The sequence below is a fragment of the Lynx canadensis genome, chromosome A2 (genome assembly GCF_007474595.2).
Source record: "Lynx canadensis isolate LIC74 chromosome A2, mLynCan4.pri.v2, whole genome shotgun sequence".
Taxonomy (NCBI): domain Eukaryota; kingdom Metazoa; phylum Chordata; class Mammalia; order Carnivora; family Felidae; genus Lynx; species Lynx canadensis.
This window is the reverse complement of record NC_044304.2, coordinates 56,875,690-56,896,665: the sequence shown is the minus strand read 5'-3', so window position 1 is coordinate 56,896,665 and position 20,976 is coordinate 56,875,690. Positions and strand designations below refer to the sequence as shown.

General features: G+C 49.7%; 1 protein-coding gene across 1 annotated transcript; it reads right to left on the bottom strand.

Annotated features, from left to right (window-relative positions):
* Positions 1–4,271: 4,271 nt before the first annotated feature.
* LOC115508606 (EF-hand and coiled-coil domain-containing protein 1) lies at positions 4,272–18,384 on the bottom strand. Its single transcript, XM_032592492.1, has 7 exons — positions 18,310–18,384; positions 15,769–16,054; positions 13,873–14,014; positions 12,522–12,687; positions 10,590–10,730; positions 8,780–8,849; positions 4,272–7,957 (listed from the first exon to the last, which is right to left on the bottom strand). Exons 1-7 carry the CDS (start codon positions 18,382–18,384, stop codon positions 7,821–7,823), a joined length of 1,017 nt encoding a protein of 338 aa, XP_032448383.1. The 3' UTR covers positions 4,272–7,820.
* Between the last annotated feature and the right edge of the window lie 2,592 nt (positions 18,385–20,976).

Genomic DNA, 20,976 nt, shown 5'->3' with positions numbered 1-20,976 from the left:
GTTCTATGCGTTTTGACAGACATACCTGTTACCATGGGCTCATACAGAATAGTTTCTCTGCCCTGAACTACTCTACACTCTACCCTGTCATCCCTCCCCGCTGCACCCCTGGCAACCGCCGCTCTTTTTACCGTCTCCGAAGTTTTACCGTTTCCAGAACGACCTATAGTTGCACTTGGACAGTATATAGTCTTTTCAGACGTTCCTCCATGTCTTTCCATGGCTTGATAGCTCATTCCTTTTTAGTGCTGAATGATATCCCATTGTCTGGATGTGCCACAGTTTATGTATCTGATCCCCCACTGAGGGACATCTCGACTGCTGCCAAGTTTTGGCACCTATGATTGAAGCTGCCATTAACATCCCTGTGTGAGTTTTTGTATGGATGTACATTTCAACTCTTTTGGGTAAATACCAAGGAGTGTGACCGCTGGATCATATGGTGAGAACATATTAAATTTTTAAGAAAGTGCCACAGCGTCTTCCAAAGTGGCCGTAGCTCTTGTGTCATTCCCAACCAGCAGAGTGGCATCTCCGTCAGCAAGGAATGAGAATGCCTGTTTCTCCACATCCTCACCAGCGTTTGGTGCTGTCAGTGTTTCTGATTTTGGCCATGCTGATAGGTGAGGAGTGGAATTCATTGTTGTAATTTGCAATTCCCAGATGACACATGTTGTTGAACATCTTTCCATACGTGTATTTGCCTCCTCTGTATCTTCTTTGGGGAGTTGTCTATTCAAGGTCTTTGCTCATTAAAAAAATCAGGTGGTTAATTTTCTTATTATTGAGTTTTAAGAGTTCTTTTGTATATTTCAGATAATAATTTTTTTTTAATATTTTTTTTCAACATTTATTTATTTTTGGGACAGAGAGAGACAGAGCATGAACGGGGGAGGGGCAGAGAGAGAGGGAGACACAGAATCGGAAACAGGCTCCAGGCTCTGAGCCATCAGCCCAGAGCCTGACGCGGGGCTCGAACTCACGGACCGTGAGATCGTGACCTGGCTGAAGTCGGACGCTTAACCGACTGCGCCACCCAGGCGCCCCAGATAATAATTTCATCTGATGTGTCTTGTGCGGGTATTTTCTCCCAGGCTGTGGCTTTTCTTCTCATTCTCTTGACAGTGTCTTTCTCAGATCGGGAGATTTTCATGTTAACAAATTCCACAGTATCAGTGGTTTCTTGGATGGATCACACCTGTGGTATTATATTTAAAAAGCTCATAACCATACTCAAGTTCGTCTAGATTTTCTCCTGTTTTGCATTCTAGGAGTTTTTGTAGGTTTGCATTAAAAAAAAATTTTTTTTATGTTTTTATTTATTTTTGAAGGAGAGAGAGACAGAGCATGAGTGAGGGAAGAGCAGAGAGAGAGGGAGACACAGAATTTGAAGCAGGTTCCAGGGTCTGAACTGTCCACACAGAACCTGACACAGGGCTTGAACTCATGAGCTGTGGGATCATGACCTGAGCTGAGCTCGGACGCTTAACCGACTGAGCCACCCAGGTGCCCCTGTGGGTTTGCATTTTATATTTAGGTTTATGATTCACTTGAATTTTTATGAAGGGTGTAAGGTATGTGTCTAAATTTTTTTTTTTTGCATGTGGATGTCCACTTGTCCTAGCACCATTTATTGAAAAATCTATCTTTGTTCCACTGTACTGCTTCTGTTCCTTTCGCGGAGATCGGCTGACTATATTTGTGTGGGTCTATTCTGGGCTCTCCACTCTGTTCCAGTGATTTATTTTCCAGCACCGTATGTCTTGATTACTGTAGCTTTATAGTAAGTCTTGAAGTTGGGTAGTGTCAGTCCTCCAACTTTGTCCTTGTCTTTAATATTGTGTTGGTTATTCTGGACCTTTTGCCTCCCCATATAAACTTTGGAATCGGTTTGTCAATATCCACAAAATATCTTGCTGGGATTTTGATTGGGGCTGCACTGAATGGAGAGATCAGTTGAGAAGAACTGACGTCTTGATACTTCTGAACCTTCCTGTCTGTGAACGTGGAATATGCCTCCATTTGTTTAGTTCTTTCATTTCTTTTATTGGAGTTTTGTATTTTTCTTCATGTAGATCTTGCACATATCTTGCTCGGTTCATATCAAAGTATTTCATTTTAGGGGGTGCTAATGTAAGTGGTGTGGTGTTTTTTATTTCAAGGTCTACTTGTTAATTGATGGTATATAGGAAAGCAAATGACTTTTGTATATTAACCTTGTATTTTGCAATCTCGCTATAATCACTTATTCCAATTTGTTGCTGTTGTTGATTCTTTAGGATTTCTACTTAGATGATCATGTCACCTGCACACAAAGAAAGTTGTATTTCTTCCTTTCCAATCTGTGTATCTTTTGGCTTAATCAGTTTGGGTTGCTAATAACAAACACCATGGACTGGGGGGCTTAAACGACAAACATTTCTCACAGTTCCGGAGGCTGGATTAGCGTGCCAGCATCATTGGATTCTTGGTGGGGGCCCTCTTCCTGGTTTATGGACGGTCACTTTCTTGTATCCTTGCATGGCAGAGACAGAGAGACAGAGGAAGCAAGCAGTCTCAGGTCTCTTCTTATAACGGCACTAATTATCATGACGGCTCCACTCTCTTGACCTAATTACCTCCCAAAGGCCTCTGCTCCAAATACTATCCCACTGGGGATTAGGGTTTCAACATATGAACTTTGAGGAGATGCAAGTTTTCAGTCCATAGCACCTTTCATTTCCTTTTCTTATTGCATTGGCTGGGACTTCCAATAAGATGTTGAAAAGGAATGGTGGGGGACATAAGGTGTTGAAAAGGAGAGGGGGACATCCTTGCCTTGTTGCTGGTCTTAGTTGGAAATTATCTAGTTTTTCTCTCATTAAGTGTGATGTTGGCTGTAGGTTTTCTGTAGATGTTCTTTATCGAGTTGAGGAGGTTCCCTATGCCTAGTTTGCTGATGGGTTGGTGTTTTATTATGAATAAGTGTTGGATTTTGTCAAATGCTTTCTCTGCATTTATTAATATAATCATGAAATTTTTTTCTTCTTCAGCATGTTGATGTGCTGATTACATTAGTTGATTTTTGAATGTTGAGCCAGCCTTGCATACATGGGATAAATCCCACTTGGTGATGGTGTATAATTCTTTTTGTACATTGTTGGATTTACTTTTGAGGACTTTTGCACCTGTGTTCATGATGTAGCTCTGTATTTTTCTCTCTTTTTTTTTTAAATGTTTATTTTTGAGAGAGAGCATGAGTGGGGGAGGTGCAGAGAGAGAGAGAGGGAGAGACAGAGAATCCCAAGCAGCCTGTCAGTGCAGAGCCTTGATGGGGCCTCGAACTGATGGGGCTCACGAACCATGAGATCATGACCTGAACCAAAATCAAGAGTTGGACGCTTAAGACTGAGCCACCCAGGCATCCTGTGTAGTTTTCTTTTCTTGTGATAGCTTTGTTTAATTTTGGTATTAGAGTAATTCTGGCCTCAGAATGAGTTAGGCAGTATTCCCTCTGCTTCTGTCTTCTGGAAGAGATTGCAGGAAATTGGAAGAATTTCTTCCTTAAATGTTTCTTCCTTAAATTTACCGGTGAACCCATCTGGGGCCTGGTGCTTTCTGTTTGGGAAGGTTATTAATTATTAATTCAATCCCTTTATTTAATTTTTAAAAGATTTTAATTTTAGGTAATCTCTACATCCAATGTGGGGCTTGAACTTACAACCCCAAAATCAAGAGTCACATGCTCTACTGACTGAGCCAGTCAGGTGCCCCTGATTCAACCTTTTTAGTAGATACAGGCCTGTTCAGATTTCTTCTTGTGTGTTGGCCGATTGTGTCTTTCAAGGAATTGGGCCATTTCATCTAGGTAATCAGATTTGGGGACTTCAAGTTTTTCATAACATTGCTTTATTATCCTTTTAATGTTCATGGGATCCATCGTGATACATCCTCATTCATGTCTGATATTAGCAATATGTGTCTTCTCCTATTTTTCTCAATTAGCCTGGCTAGAGGATTATTGAATCTATTCACCTTGTCAAAGAACCAGCTTTTGGTTTCATTGTTTTTCTTTATTGTTTTCTCATTTTCAATTTCATTGATTTCTGCTCTAATTTTTAAAATTATTTCTTCTGCTTATTTTTGACTTAATTTGCTCTTATTCTTCTAGTTTCCTAGGTGGAAGCTTAGGTTTTTGATTTTACATCTTTTTCTTTTCCATTATATGCATCAATGCTATAAACTTCCCTGTAATCACTGCATCCCACAAATTTTGGTAGATTTTATTTTTCATTTAGTTCAAAGCATTTTTAAGTCTCCTTGAGATTTGTTCTTTCACCTACATGTTATTTAGGAGTATGTTGTTTAATTTCTACATATTCAGATTTTCCACCTACTTTTGTTGATTGATTTCTAGTTTAAGTCTATTTTGGTCTGAGAGCATACAGAACACATTGGAAATTGTGAGGGTGTGTTTTATGACCCAGAATATGGTATATCTTGGTGAATATTCCATGTGATCTTGAGAAAAATGTGCATTCTGTATTTTCTGGATGAAGTCCTCCATAGGTATCAATTAGATCCAGTTGGTTGACGGTACTGTTGAGTTCAACTGTGTCCTTACTGATTTTATACTTGCTGGATCTGCCCATTTCTGTTAAAGGGGAGTTGAAGTCTCCATGTATAATAGTGGATCCATCCATTTCAACTTGTAGTTCTACTGGTTTTTGCCTTATATATTTTGACACTATTGTTAGGCGCATATACATTAAGGATTGTTATGTCTTCTTGGAGAACTGACCCTTTATCATCATTATAAAAAGAGGCATTACATAATGCCTCAACATTTTTCCTTTTCTGAAGTCTGCTCTGTCTAAAATTAATATAGGCTCTGATAAAACCCCAATAAGTTAAGCTCTGGCAAAATAGTTTCTCTTAAGGGCCTTGTTAAGAAAAGCAGAGTGTTCTGGCATATTTCAACATGGTTACTTTCCCTTCTACTGTGAGAAGCAGGTTTTTTTCCTCTCTGAGTTTCACTGTAAGGACCTGGTAGAGCTTCAGAACGTAAAGCTCACAAAGGTGTGGGACTCCACCCCTTCCGTGACTGGGTCACCCTGGAGTTTTTAACTCTCATACTTGTCCACACTGAGCCACCAATTTGTCAATCACAGTTGAGCTTTTCCTATTCTGGTACCAGTTCCTGAGAAGGTGGCTTCTGCTTTGGCAAGTTGTGATTCTCTGCATTCGGCAGTCTGTCTCTCCAATTTGGGGGGCAGCCTTTGTCCTGTGATGTTCATGGATTTAAGAGGATTTGTTGAATTTCCAGCTTGTTCAGCTTTTTACTTGTCCTTAGAATGGGCTGATGACTCCCAAGCTCCTTACATGCTGGACTGGAAACTGGGCACATGGTTGCCCAGCCACAGACTACATCTCCCAGCTTCCCTTGCAGCTAGGCATGGCCAGTGGGGTGTAAGTAGAAACCTTGTGAGCCAGAGAGCCTTTCCTTCCCTTCCCCTCTCCTCCTTCCTATGGGTTGGAAGGCAGATACAGTTCTGACGAATTGGCCTCCACCATGCAAGGGAGGACATCACTCTACGGAATGGCAGAGCCACAAAGTGGAAGGGACCTGGGTCCGTGGGTGACCACATAGAGCAGAGCTGCTCTGCCAACCAGGACCACGCACCTTTGGATTCTTACAGCAGGGAAGTAAAGTTCTATCCTCTTGGACCCAGAGTATTTTGGGGTCTCTTTATCAAGGCAATTTAGCCTGTACCCTAACTAATCCAGACCCCAAACCCTTAGTGAGCCCAGAGTTTCCTAGCCAGAGACAGCTGGCTGTGGTAGAAAGCACATGAAATACGGGCCGAAAACAGGCCTGCTCCAAGCTTGGATGCTGATTTACTGGGTAGCTCACCTACGCTCTCTGGGCACTTCTCCATCCTAATCCACCTCAACTTGCCTCCAATGAGCTGAGGGGCATACAAGTGCGGTGATGGACCACGGATGGCCGGTCAGTTGGTAAGAGCAGATTTTAATGAGGGACATCCCGAGGATGAAGCTTACTGTGACTGTAACCTATGAGAGCTCTCTGTGCCTCTGTCTGCAGATTTCAGGTGGCTAGACCTAGAGGCACTGTAGGAATGTGTCTTCCGGTGGCTCTTGGGTTTTATTAACATAACGGTCAAGTTGACTTTTTTGAGGACAGCTTCCAGGTCTGTGAATCTTAACACACGTGTAGCGTCCTGTGCTTGCTGCCATGGTCAGGATACAGAACAGCTGGCCCTTCTCACTGGGCGGGGCACAGGTGAGGCTCAACCTGGGTCACGCAGTCAGCAGCACAGCCCAGGGAGGCGGGCCTGGTGGGCTCAGGCTGAGCTGAGAGGAGCAAGTTGGGGGCAGCCCCCTCCTCAGGGCTCAGACCAGCCTCCTCAAGGCTCTTCCCTGCCCACTGGCCCCTGAAGAGCCCTAGGGGCCTTCTCAAAAAAGCCTGGCTCATCTGACAGGACCAGGGGTGAGGTGGCCCCCTGGAATGGCCACTGGCCTTGGTCTCTTTCCTTCCATTCCCAGAGGAACCATAGAGAAACTGGGTTGGGGCCTGTGTCACCCTGCTTAGGAGCCTGCAGTGGCTCCCTGATGCCTTCTGGCCCCATCCAAGGTGCTGAGTGTCTGAGGTCAGAGAGGAGGTCGGTCATTGTCCCCAGTCCCTGCTGCCCTGCCCCGGAGTGTCTGCTGCTCCCAGGCTCCCCCTGGGTACCCCTTGGTCCTCCTTCTCCCATGATCCCCTTCTGTGTCCCTGTAGCTTTGGCCCCAAGCTGCTGGTGCCGCCTTCCTCCCACGGACCTGCAGCTGCCTCTTCTTCCCTCCTCTCCATCCATGCTCCATGGGGCAGCTCAGAATCCTCCAGTGGCTCCTGATCGCCTGTGGAAGTAAGTCCCGGGTCCTCATCTGCTATTGGGTTCCCCCACCCCCGACCTTGCCACTGTCCCCCCAGGCACCTGCCCTCACCCCTGCCATTCCCCTCTGTGGTGCATCTGCCCTCCTTGGCTCGGATGAACCCCTCTAGGCTGGACTGCCGGGTAACTATTTTACCTTGATTTAGCGCTGATTTCATGCATGTTGCGCTATTTGCCAACGTATCTTTCTCTCCTATGAGATGTTAAGGTAGGTGAGAACGGGCAGCTTGTCTTACTCTCTCCTGTGACTGCATGAAACCCAGTACCCACTGCATGCTTGTGAAAGAGGTGTTCCAGGTACTGTACTAATGGGGGCCCTTTCTGGCCCCACTCTTTGCTCTTGCTGTTTCCTCACATTAGCATTTAATGTCCTTCTCTCCCCTCTCTGTCCATCGAAATCCTGCCTCTCTTCTAGAGCTAGTTCAAGGGCAGCCTCTACCTGGAAGCCTGCAGTGATCACCCCCTCCTTATTTTTCCCCAGCCTGTGTGGCCTGGAGGTTGGGCACAGTGTGCCTGCATCAGGCACATGGGTGACAGGAAGGGGGCAGTGCTGGAAGGGGAAAAGACTCCAGGAGTCCAGGGAGGGGATTCTGGGCCGGTTTGTGCATGAATGTAGGCAACTCTGCACTGAGGGCAGGGGAAGCAGCAGCAGGTATGGGCTGATCCAGCAGCCCCAGGGTTTGAATGTGAACTCTGGCAGCAGGAACGCAAGGGAATCTGTGAGGAACGAAAGGAAAGGATGTCTGTCAGGCTCTGTCGTGGGAGGCTCTGGGGTTAAGTCCAGTCTCACAAGGAGTCTGGGTCTCCAGCCTGCTGGTCAGGCTGACATGGAGGCTGGTCTGATGGAGGTCGGGCTGACCCAGGTGCCCACAGGTTGGGCCAGTGGCCTCAGCAGGAGATGAGGAGGGGGTTGGCGAGTGCAGGAGCCGTGGAGGCTGGCGCTGAGGGCTCTCTCCGCAAGAGCTCACAGCCAGCCAAAGCCGTGTGCAGGGCGTCCAGGATGGCCGAGGGTCCAGATCTCCCCTCTGGAAGGAAAGAGTAGACAGGGAGGGCACGTCAGTTTGCTCACCATGGCCCACAGAGCCACTTTTCTTTCTGGGGCCCTCTCCAGCCCTCTCTTGTCTCACTCCCACTGAGGACCCCAGAGAAGCCGGCTCCTAGCACATAATTTCTGACCTCCCTCTCGATTCCAGGGGCCATTCCGGGTGCTAGACATACCCAAGCCTTGCCCAGCAATGCCCTGTGAAGCTAGCGAGCAAAGGCTTATGACCAGTTGGTCATCCCATTAGCGTGAGGCCCTTTGAGGAGAGAGCTTGGCCTGGCTCGTCTTGATTTCACGAGACACAATCTGGCCCTGATGTAATCCTACTGCCCCCGAACTTTATCTAAAAATGGCGACCATGTAGCTCAGTGCTTAAAGGAGAGACCTAAGGCTTTGGGTGCAGCTGGCACTTGGCCTCTCTGTGCTTCAGTCTCTCCATCTGTGGAATGGGCACAATAACAGAACCTTCTTCAGTGGGCTGCTGTCATGACGCAGGGGGTTAAAACCATGTGAGGTGCCTCTCCAGAGCCTGGCCCATAGTCAGCCTGCCGACTGAACTGAGAGCAGGGAACCCTGCCCAGTTCCCTTGGGGGTTTTGGCCCTGCTGGCTTCTGCTGGGCTCTTCTCCCCAGGACTTCTGTTCCCCTGCTCTTGTCAAATAGCATTTTGAACTGTTCCTGACTATGTACTTTCAGGGTGGTAATGACAGTGGAATTTTGCAGACAAGACACTCAGGACAGACAGTGCTGAGTCAGGCCACCATCAGATGCTGTCCAGGCTCTGAAAGATAGGAGAGATCTCCTACCATGTGTGGGGTCCTTGCAAGCATCCAGCGTGTTCAGCAAAATCTTCCCCAGGGCTCTTTTCGATATGTTCTGAAAAAGAAATAGAGACAGGGCTGGACTGCACTGTGGCTGCTGTGTCCTCGTTCAGCGGGTCGGACTTGGTGGCCCCTACGGGCTTCTGTATGGCTCCCTAGGGCACAGAGAGTCACAACCCCCCTCCCTCCCTGGCCCCCTGGCCCTAGGCTGGCAACACTGCTTGCTGGGCTTCTCAGAGACTTTTGGTGGGTGGATCGAGTGGTATGCGGGACCCATTCCATCAAAGATCACATATTTGTGGATTACCACTCATGTGCCCAAGGAGAAGTAGGCACTTGGGAAATACACATGAATAAGAGCATTTCTATGCATGGTCTCATGTAACCTTTGCAACAGCTTATATTATTAGGCTCCTTTTAATGGGTGAAAAAAGCAGTGCTGAGAAAGAATGAGACATTCGGCCATAGCCACCCAGCAAGGAGGCAGAAGAACCAGCATTTACCCACAGGCTGCATGGCCAGAAGTTGCCTGCTGGTGCTGGCTGCCCCTCAGCTCTTCTCCCAGGCTGTGCTAATCTGGCCTGGGCCTTGCTGGTTCTGTATCCTAGGCAGTCTGGTGCACAGGTAAGAGCCTGCTTAAAACTCAGGCAAGCCGGGTTCAGATCCCACTTTCACCTTACAGCGGCTGTAATCCTAAGTTAATTGTCCCTCAAGAAAAAAAATTTTAAATGTTTATTTTTGAGAGAGAGAGAGAGAGAGAGAGAGAGAACGAACATGAGTTGGGGGAGAGGCAGAGAGAAGTGGGGACAGAGACTCTGAAGCAGGCTCTGTGCTGACAGCAGAGATCCTGATGCGGGGCTCGAACCCACAAACCATGAGATTGTGACCTGAGCCAAAGTTGGATGTTTAACTGACAGAGCCACCCAGGCACCCCTCAAAAAAAAATTTTTTTTTAAATAGTTTGCTGATGCTATTTAGGAACACGCTTGATGTCTGTACTCTGATATTTTATCATTCACCTTGCCAAGAAATTACAATATTTTGCTTATGGATTCTCTTGGGTATTTCTGTGTAGATGAATATGATATATAATTACTGATAGCTTAATGTCTTCTTGTCTAATCCTTACACCTTTTCTTTTTTTTTTTTCTTGTCTTATCCCATTGGCTAGAACATCTAGCTGGAATACAGACAGTGAGGACAGTCATGCTGGTCTTGATTCTGACTTTAGAAGGATTCCTTCTAACATTTAACCAATATCTGTGAGGTTTGTGAGACGTAGTTGGCTGAGACTCCTTATCTGGTAAAGGAGGGTCCTTACTGTTCTTCTTTCTTTTTTTTTAATGTTTATTTATTTTTGAAGAAGAGAGAGACAAAGTGTGAATGGGGAAGGGGCAGAAAGAGAAGAAGACACGGAATCTGAAGCAGGCTCCAGGCTCTGAGCTATCAGCACAAAGCCCGATGCGGGGCCCGAACCCACAAACTGAAATCATGACCTGAGCCAAAGTCGGATGCTTAACCAACTAAGCTACCCAGGCTCCCCTATGATTTTCCTTTCTTATATTCATCCTTCTGTAGTTTTGAAATCAAAGTTAGGTTAGCTTTATAGAATAAATTAGAGAGCCTCCTTTTGTTTTTAATTACCTTCCCTGAGCCTCCTTTTCTGCATCTGGAAAGTGGAGATAACACCTGCCTAATGTGAGGAAAGCTCGGAGCCAGGTGCCCGACATAGGCCAGTGCCCCCTTCTGAGAGCCCCTCTCGTTGCCCTGGGTGGGCCACCTCCTGTGAGCCTACCAGGTCCCGGAGCCTTTGCAGGAGCTGCACCACGTCTACCAGCTTCTCCTCCAGCAGGGACAGCCGCACCCTCTCTGTCTCCACCATCTGCAGCTCCAGCCTCAGCTGCTCATTCTCTTCCACCTTCCGCTGCAGCTCTGCCTGCGGGGACCAACGGGGACTCAGCGCCCACACTCACCGTGCTGTCTCTGGGCAGGACCCACAGCTTGCCTTGACCCTTTCTCAGAGGTCATCTGGCCCCCTCTGCCCATCCCCCCCGCCCCCCAGCCCAGAGAGGCTGCATGTCTGGCCTAAGGTCACACAGTGTGTTGGGTTAATGCAAGAATATGCATATTTTGTTTTCTAGTGGAGAACTTCATTTTCCCTTCTCTATCCATATGCTTTCTTTTCATATATATATACATATATATATATTAATTTAAATTAAAAAAAATTTTTTTTGGTTGCAAGCAACAGAAACCTTTCTGGCTAGCTTAAACAGAAAAAAAATTCACTAGTGGGCTATGCGTCATTCCCAGAACAGACCGGTGGCTGGAGAAGCTCAGGGATGGGGCAGCAGTGGGGGCTGAGACGGTAGCACGGTCTCAGGCCTCTTGTCCAGGGGCCAGAGCTGAGAAGAACACTTTCCAGCAACTCTCCCATCTCTCTCAAGATGAAAGGCCTCAGGAGAGGGGCCTGATTGGGCCAGTGACTCACACTTGGCCAGGGGAGCACCGAGACCGTGGGTATCCACTGGGATACCCACTAGGGGGCAGATGCCAGGCAGTCATAAAGTGTCACACGGCTATCTGCCTTCTAAAGCAGGGATGCCAGGAGTAAGGTGGTCCCTGTTCTTAGCACTGATGGAGGGAAAGAGAAGCAGCCGAAGACGTGGTGCCCTTGGACAGTCTGAGTCCTCTTTGGGCTTTGGGCAGGACAGAGAAGGCGTGGTGCCTGTGCCTCCTGCAGACGGGCCTGGAAGGTGGGCTTGGGGACACAGCTCGTGTGCCTCAGTAACTCTCCTGATCCCCACTTCCTGGAAATTTACTTAGAAAAGGGGTGGTGGCTATGCCTTGTGGAACTGCATCAGTCCAACGTCAAAGACAGAATGGGTTTAGAATTTCAGGTATATAAATATAAAACGATCTTCTATCAAAACGACAGTTTGCAAAAGCGCAATGTGCTGGGGCTTAATGCAATGGCGACTCTCAGTAGCACTCCACACTTGACTACTGTGGGATGGAGAAGTTGCTCGGAGTGGAGAGATGAGAAAAAAGGCCAAGCGGTCTCATTGAAACGGAGACACCTTGCCATTGGCTGTTGGTGTATATCCCTCCCTTACCCTCCATAACTCTCCTGGGGGGCAGTGTCCCTCCTCCCCCTCATCTGACTTTGATGGAGCTGCTAATCACTGAATCTTGCCCGGCTACCACAGGGACTGGCCCAGGGACACTCACATGACCGAGGCTGGGCCGGTTGGCGTTCTTCCCTGAGGTTTAGTATATTGGGCTCTTATCCCCCTGGGCTTTCTTAGGTGGGCCAGTGGGAGGCTGGAGCTGTCTCTGGTCCCTTTCCCCACCATACGGAGGAAGCCTTTCTGAAGTAGGGCGAATGAGGCCAGCGCCAAGAGAAACACAGAGCAGATAGGTGGCAACAATCTGGTCTGAGTCGCTGGATCCAGCTGTTTCTGACGCTCATCTCCTCGGCTGTTCTTGCCAGCTCCATATTCTAATAAATACCTATTCTGCACGCAAGCTGTTCTGAGACGGTTCCTTTAACTTGCAACCAAAACATTCTTCGTTAAATCTACGACAAAGGAAGGCACATCTCTTTGAGTCTTGGTTTACCCATCTGTGAACAGGGCACAGGACTTGGCTGACATCCCTCAGGGTTCTTCCAGCTATGAGAGACTTTAGCATTGGTCCAGACCTCGACCTCTGGGGCTCAGCTGACCTCCTCCCCAGGTGTCCCCAGGGTCTTCTCACTGCAGCCCTGGGTCCCCAGCTGCTCCACCAGCACGGCGATGCGAGCCTCCAGCTCCCCCAGGGTACAGGCATGGTCAGCACTGCCAAAGTGGCCGAAGTAAGTCACGAGCTTCTTGGCTGTCTGTTCATCACACCTGCAGCAAAGGAGAGCACCAGCACTGTGGGGCTGCTTTCCAGAGTCTGCTCCAGCCTCAGAAAGTGGGTGTTGCCACTGAGTCTAAAAGCCAGGCCATGGCACCCCCTGGTCAGTACCCCTCCCATGGCTCCCCATCTGACTGAGAGGAAAAGCCAAAGGCCTCACCCAATGTGCCCTTCTGATCTCCCTGGCCTCCCTCTCATCCATCTTCACTCACTGTGCTCTAGCCACAGAAACCTCCTCACTGCCCCTCCAACATGCCTCAGGGCCTTTGCACTTGTTCCCTCTTCCTGGAATGCTCTTCCCTCATTTCCTTCAGGTCTTTGCTCCAATAGCACCTTCTTAGAGTGGCCTTCCTGGCATCTCCTCGCCCCTCCCTCTTCTGCTGCTTCACCTTATTTTCCTCCTACTTGTCACCACTCACTAGAACAGGGGCTCCAGGAGAGGAGGGCTGCTGTCTTGTTTATTGCCGTTCTCTCAGAGCCTCCAGATTTGTCTGGCACGAAGTAGATGCTTAATAAATGCTTGTTGTTGACTTAAGGGTCGGTGGTGACAATAGTCCTGGAAAGCTGACAGCACTATACAATACAATAATAAACATCAGCGCTGCCCCTTGGTGGCGTACCTAGTGCGGTCAGGCACCTGTTAGGCATTTTATAGCCTTGACAACAAATCTTCACAAACCTCTTGCCTGCCTTAGAGACGAGGAAGCTGAGGCTCAGAGGAGTCAGGAGACTTGTCTGAGGTGCCCCAGGCATCTGGGTCTTTCTCCCCTCTAGGGTGGTCGTGAGGATTACATAAGTTGGGGAGTCAGAAGGCCCCTGACCTGGGCCAGGCTGGAGGAGGGCACCGTAAACGCTACTTCTCGCAGGAGCGACCGGGTAAGGAAGGGTCTGGTATGTCCTGGAATTACATGGAGCTGTGGGCCATGTCCTGGGATAGCGGCCAGGGGACTGAGAAGACACCAACGGTCATTAAAGCCCCCCACAAAGTGTGCCTTTGCCAGTCTCCTCATTTCATCCCCACACATGCCGGGGGTGGGGGGCGGGGCATCTGATCACTTCCCTCCTATGGACTAGGGGACAGAATCAGGCCTGTCAGCCTCCCAAGTTCAAGCTCTGTCACTGTGTGAAGGGGCTCTGGGCCTCTCGCGCCCCCCCGCCGCCCCCCGCGGCACACATACCCACTCCTGCAGCTGGAGAGGCGAGCCAGCAGCATCTTGACCTTGGCCAGTGACCTCTGCTCTTCCTGCCACTTCTCGGCCTCCTCCTCTTCTTCGTCGGAGGCGGCCTGGCCTTCCACTGAGCGGAACAGCTGCCCGTCCACTGCTGGAGAAACACGGGATGCGGGGACAAGGGACAGAGGGAGGGAACCAGGCAGCCCGCCCCAGGGGGAAGCCACCAAGGCTCCACCAGGAGCCGAGCCGGCCACCCAGAGCCCCTCCCTGATGTTCTACCCAGGGACCCTGAGAGAGAGAAGCCCTTTTTCTTCTCCGCTTTCTAAGATGACACAACCAGCCAGGACCTGTCCGTGCCCTCAGAGATGCAGTATTATTCCCATTTGAGGATATGGCCATCCCAGCCAGGAAAGCCGTGGGGCGGGGGCTGGGGTCTGCTGGCACACACACCAGGTTGAACAGGTTTTCAGCTCGCAGGGGGCTGCATGCCTTTGACACTGGGGGGGGGGGCAGGGGATGCAGAGGAAGAGCAGTCATACGCGTGACTCTGTGTGATCCCCAGCATGGCTGTGTCTGGTTGGTGTCCCCCAGTCTGGCTGTGCATCAGAAACCCCGGGGTTGGTTGTGGCCTCCTGGTGTCCTGTCACCCAGCATCAGGCTCTGTCTCCGGGGGGGGGGGGGAACAGCCCCCGAATATCTCTCCAGGGGAGCCCTCCCTTTCCTCCCCACTCCACCCCAGCCCTGGGGACACAGATGTCCAGCCTGGCCAGGCAGAGTGCAGACTAGATGGCCACGGGACTGGTTCAGCCAGGGCAGCGGACCCAGGGCGGGCCGAGGACAGTCAGGCCAAAATCTGATTCAGACTTCCAGGGAAGAGAAGGGCTTGCATTCCCCTGGCCTGGGAGTTGGAAGGTGTGGGTCTGGAGCTCCTGGGGGCTGTCTGGTCAGTAAGAGGGGAGCGCCTTCTGCACGGTGGGTCCACGAAGGCAAGGCAGCAAGGGGTGTAGTTCTGCTGACATCTCGGCTGTGCCCAAAGCCTACTTGGACTTTTTAATTAATTCCCCGCACCGTACCTTCCATCTAACTCGAGCCAGTTTGACAGTGACAATGGCCTGACCCTCGCAGACAGACAGTATCCTGAGCAGCAAAGCTGTGCATACCTTCCCCCCCCATAGAGGGAGAGGAGAATCAGAAGCAGCAGATCTGAGGTGGGCCTGGGCATCTGTGATCCGGGCCACCTGGCAGGTTTGGGAACCACTGATTCAGGTATCCTGACTTGGGACACCCGTCTCTCCAGCCTGACTGACCCAGCTGGGTGGGCTCAGGGCCCTTCCGTTTTGTTTCAATAGAAACTGTCCTGGACCAGAGCGCCTGGGTGGCTCAATCGGTTGGGTGTCTGACTTGGGCTTAGGTCACGATCTCATGGTTCGTGAGTTCAAGCCCCACGTCGGGCTCTGTGCTGACAGCCTGGAGCCTGCTTTGGATTCTGCGTCTCCCTCTCGCTCTGCCCCTTCCCCGCTCACGCTCTCTCTCTCTCTCTCTCTCTCAAAAATAAATAAATGTTAAAAAAGAAAAAAAAGAAACTGTCCCGGACCAAACAGAACCAGGGTTGAGGTGACTGATCCATGACATTTTGGTTGCGTGAATCGTGTTCCCAATATTGACGGTTTGTTTCTCGTCCTCGGGATTTCCTGGTGCTGTGTGTATGTGTGTTGTGTATGTGTGCATGTATATATGCGCGCGTGTGTGTGGTATCATTATGGTCACGGTCATTAACACGTCCTGGTGCCCGAGGCAGGGGCAGGCAAGGGGCTCTGAAGATGAGCTGGAAAGATGGCATCCAGCGGCCCCTCCGCACCTGCCCATGGCTGAGCCCAGCGAGCACTGTGTGCAGGGACAAACCTTCGTCCAGGGGTCTGTTCCCGGAGCTGCTGTCTGACTGCCAGGCTCCCTCTGGAGAGGTGTCTGGGCTTCTGGTCCCACTTTCCTCAGGTTCACCACTCTTGGCTTCTGGCTCTGGGCTGCCTTGTGAGGAGATTGGGAGCTGGGTGCCCTCTGACCTGTGGGCAGGGGAGAAGACACAGGTGCTGAGAGGGAGGAGGGGGCTTGGCCAGCTTCCTGCTGGCAGTGTGGGATGTGGACCCACCCTCTGCCACTGCTTACTCTGCACAGGTGAGCTATGATGTGCCTGAAGAAGACCATGTGGTTGACCTTACTGGCTCTCTACCCAACAGCCAGGATGTTAGAGTCAGACTTCCATGACAGACACTCCCTGTCCCAGTGTCCCTTGCATCTAAGGCACAGGCTGCAATCTAATTTTAGCCAAGGAGGCTAAAGGAAAAATCTTCTGGGGAGCCTCTGGAATGGATTTTTATCCCTTACTAAAAGTAAATCAGGAAAGAAAATGCCCTTCCTTCTTGCCTTTGGACTTTGTTGTGTGGATATGTTTGAAACACTGGCAGCCATCTTGTGACCATGAGGAAATGGCTGAGAGAATTATGGAGTAGTTGAACAAGAGCTCTGATATCTTTCAGCTGCTGAGAGTCCTGGACCTCCCACTGTGGGACTTCTTATTATGGGAGAGATTTTTTTAAAAGTCTTAATTGTTTCAGTTACTTTTAATTGGGCTTTGGAGAACCTACTTCACCCTCATCAATCAATGTTCTTGATATTCTAAGGTCCTCACTTGAATCTTCAGGGTCCGTGTCACTGCCCTTACAAAATCAAGGGAAAAAAAGAAAAACAAATCTATCCTAGCATGAAAATATTCACTAATGAACTGGCTGCTTATTAAACTAGCCCTTTCCTCCTCTTTCATTTTATACCCACATCTGTCTTTCATCTCTTCAGAATCTGTTGTTACTCAACCTCTCCCTGTCAGATGTAACAGCCCAATAGAAAAGAAAGGGCTGTGAAGTGAAATTTCACATCTTGGAAAAGAAGAGGCTGTGGGGGTGTCGTTGAAGGGATACTGGGGAACCATGGGACTCACAGGCAAAGCCACTGATGGTGGGAATGTGGCAGAGTTGGGCCAGTTTACAACCGAACAAGAGAAAAATCAACAGGATTAGGAAGGGCCAGGAGCACCAGAAGAGACTCGGGGGACTGGGAAAAGCCCTTAGAAAAACGATCAAAAGTCTCAAATACTTTTGCATAAGAGACCCTCCTCATGACCCAGTTGCAACAACAAGAAAATGTGATGTTAAGGATGCCCCCATTGTGTTTTCACACAGTTTTGTTGGGAAAATTATTCCAAAAGGAATATAATCAACCCGGAAACAGTCTACATCTAAGAATTAATACACTGTCCTACAGTCATGAAGATTGCTTTTTTTTTTTTTTTTAATTTTTTTTTTCAACGTTTATTTATTTTTGGGACAGAGAGAGACAGAGCATGAACGGGGGAGGGGCAGAGAGAGAGGGAGACACAGAATTGGAAACAGGCTCCAGGCTCCGAGCCATCAGCCCAGAGCCTGACGCGGGGCTCAAACTCACGGACCGCGAGATCGTGACCTGGCTGAAGTCGAACGCTTAACCGACTGCGCCACCCAGGCGCCCCTAAGATTGCTTTTAAAAAAGGAGTGAAAAGTGAAAAATAGAATTGCCGTGTGACCCGGCAGACCACTTCTGGGTCTGTACCCAAAAGATCTGAAAGCCGGGACTCAAGCAGATGTTGACACACCCTTGTCCACCGCAGCATGATTCAAAAGGTAGAAGTGACCCAAGTGTCCATTGATGGTTGAATGGATAAAGTGTGATCTATCCATACAATGCAATATTATCCAGCCTCCCAAAGGGAGGAAATACCGACGCGCTACAACACGGACGAGACTTGACATGGTGCTCAGTGAAAGAAGCCAGTCATCAGAGGACAAATGCTGTATGATCCCACTTCTGTGAGGTCCCTAGAGCGCTCAGATTCCTGGAGACAGAAAGTAGGAGGGTGGGTGCCGGGGGGCTGGGGGCCAGGAGAACGGGGAGTTAGTGTTTAATGGGGACAAAGTTACATTTTGGGAAGATGAGAGAGGTTCTGTGGATGGGTGGAGGGATGGATGCACAACAGTGTGAATGTACTTAACGCCACTGAACTGTGCACTAAAAAATGGCTATAGTGGTTAAGTTGTATGTTATGTATACATGTTACAATGGAAAAAAAAAAGAAGGAATAAGTTGAAAACATCACCTGGTTTTATCTGCTAAGTAGCACAAGAAACTCTCTTTAATACATTTTGGGTTTATTTTTCAAGTTAAAGCCTCAGTCAAATCAGACACAGGCCACTCTCTTTGGTCCCATTTTGTGCAGATTCACTTCAGTGGATCTCTCCGGGGCCAAGTATTATTGGAAACCGAGGACCCTTCTGCTCAGCTCAGGAGTTGCTGTTTGAAGTCACCGGCCAGTCCTTGCCCACACAGACCACTGTAAAGATAGAAGCCACACGACACCGTGGATGAAGTGGGGGCCTTGGTGCCAGCCCTGGCCTTGCCAATGAGGAAGTGGCAGTGGGACTTGGTCCCCATTTTGCAGATGGGTCGCTGGAGCTGATGACCTCTGAGGTCTTCCCATCTCTGCTTGTGTTCTGGTGATCAGGCCTGTGTGAGTATTCAGAGGAGCCAGCTTGGCCAGCATGCGTGTCAGGGAAACGACAGCAGCCGTTCCAGAGTGATTGGGACACGGGGACGCGGCACGGCAGAGAGTCCTAGCAGGTGTGGGTGCCCAGTGTTTGTTGGGTGGATTCAGCATCGGGGGGACTGTCTGCTGAGCCAAACAAGAGGGGATCTGCGGGACTACACTCGGAACCCAGAGCAGGGCATCGGCCGCCTGGGGCCACCCAGCACCTCCTCCCCGTTGGTGGCAGCTTCCCTGACTGCCACCCAGATGTCTCACCTGCTCACCTACCCCTACCCCCAGCAGCTAGTCTGCTCAGAGGAGGGCGTGGCGTGTGGCTCCTCCCCATGCTAATTAGCATGATCCCATCCCTGGCCACCGTGATTGGCCCAGGCCTGCACAGGTAGCCAATGAGACCAAAGGAACTGTCTGCTGGGGTTTCCAGCGGACCCGCTGGCTCCCTGCCTGGTGAGGTCTGAGGACCACACGACACGTAGGGAGATGTGACAGCCCAGGGGGCTGGCTGGAGATGCAGGGAGCTCCAGAGAGAGCCTGAAGATGACAACAGAAACGACGTCCTTAATGACATGAGTTGGGTTGCTGGATCAGGGCTAACCCTAAACTTTTGTGTGTGTGTTTTTAAAATGTTTTATTTTGGGGAGAGAGCGCGAGCACGCGACTGGGAGAGAGGGGCAGAGAGAGAGAGAGAATCCCAACCAGGCTCCACGCTTAGTGCAGAGCCCAATGTGGGGCTCGATCCCAGGACCCTGGGATCATGACGTGAGCAGAAATCAAGAGCTGGATGCTCAAGCGACTGAGCCACCAGGAGCCCCTAAACTTTTGTGTTTTACGAGCCAATAACTCTGACTGATTAAGTCCGGTATTCAAGCTCCTGTAATGCAAGCCGAGAACAGGGATCTGGCTTGGCAGCCGTCAGTGTGAAAAGGCCATGGGCGGGTATTCTTGTTTAAGCATGACACCATGTGAGGTTTCCAAAGGCTCATACAGCCCGGAGAAGAGAAGACACGAGGGTATGGGGTCACTGTTTCCAAGACTCAAAGGTGGAGACAAGTAGCCTTTTTATGGCCCCAGAGGGCGATGCTTGCCCAGAAGGAGAGAAGGAGGGGGAAGCAAAGATGAGATTTGGAGAATCAGAAGGAGGCAGTTTAAGCTCACTGTGAGGAATGACTTTCTCACAGGGATTGCTGACCAAGAACAGACTGGGCTGTCTTGTAAGGTAATGAGCTTCTGGGCCAAGGAGGTATGTAAGGAGGTAAGGGACTTCAGTGGGCTGGAATTTTGAACAGAGTTGGAGGCCGAACTTGACAATATCTACGTCTTCCCACTCTGAAATGCTGCTTTCCCCCCTAAATTATTTAAGGGCTTCAACAAACAATATGAGACGGAGGGACCCAGCCCTTATTTACAAGTTTCCTAGCATAGGCTAGCGCTGGCACCCTGGTCCCTCCTCTCCCCACATGCCCACAGCCACTTGAGTCTTGGAAACCCTGCCCCAAGTGCAACTTTGTGCATTACCAACAATAACCAAAAACAACAACAGCTAAATCTTTCAGAATGCTTACTAGGTGCCAGGCACTGTTCTCAGTGCTTTAAACATTTTCCTCGCAGCAACCCTAGGAAGTAGGTACTGCCATTACCCCCATTTTGCAGAGGCACAGACAGCCAGAGTAACTTCCTCAAGCCTCACAACTCAGTTCTGGAGCTGCTGGGATTCACGCTCAGGCCACTGGCTCCGGGCCCACACCTCCGTGGCCCTGCCACGTGGGAGGAAGTTTGGGAGGCAAGGTCTGGAATGACCCAGCCCAGCCGCCATTCTCATTAGGTGACTATAGGCCACAGGCAATGAAGTCGGGAAGAGGAAGCCACCGAGAACAGAGTGTGGAGAGTGGGACAGGGGCGGATATGCCTCGGAATTTTCCAAGAAATAAAATGTGGCTGCAAAGCAACAGAGTGTCCTCAGGGACGCCGAGCGTGTGCTACCTGGTCTAGTAACTGATTCACTCCTTAGGGTCATTCGCATAGTCATGTAAATGTGCTGTAATATCTCCACCTTAAAACCAAAAACGAAAGCCAACCAATGAAATAACCCTCTCCCGCATACAGGTTCCCCCACCTGCCACCTCTCTCTCTGTCCGGTTTAGGGCAGAACTTCTAGAAAGAGCTACCTCGGCTACACATGCCGTTCCAATCTCACCTTGTCACCCACGACGGCTGTCCTGTGAGACCCAATGGCTGCCTCTCAGTGCTCATCTGGCCGGTGAAATGAACACTACACTTCCTAGTGCACACGTCATGGTGCACGTTTCATTCTTTTCACGTTTATTTTTAATTAATTTTAGAGAGAGCAAGCAGGGAAGAGGGGCAGAGGGAGAGAGAGAGAAAGAATCTCAAGCTCAGTGTGGAGCCCAACTCGGGGCTCAGTCCTACAACCCTGGGATCCTGACCTGAGCCAAAATCAAGAGTCAGATCCTCAACGCTCAACC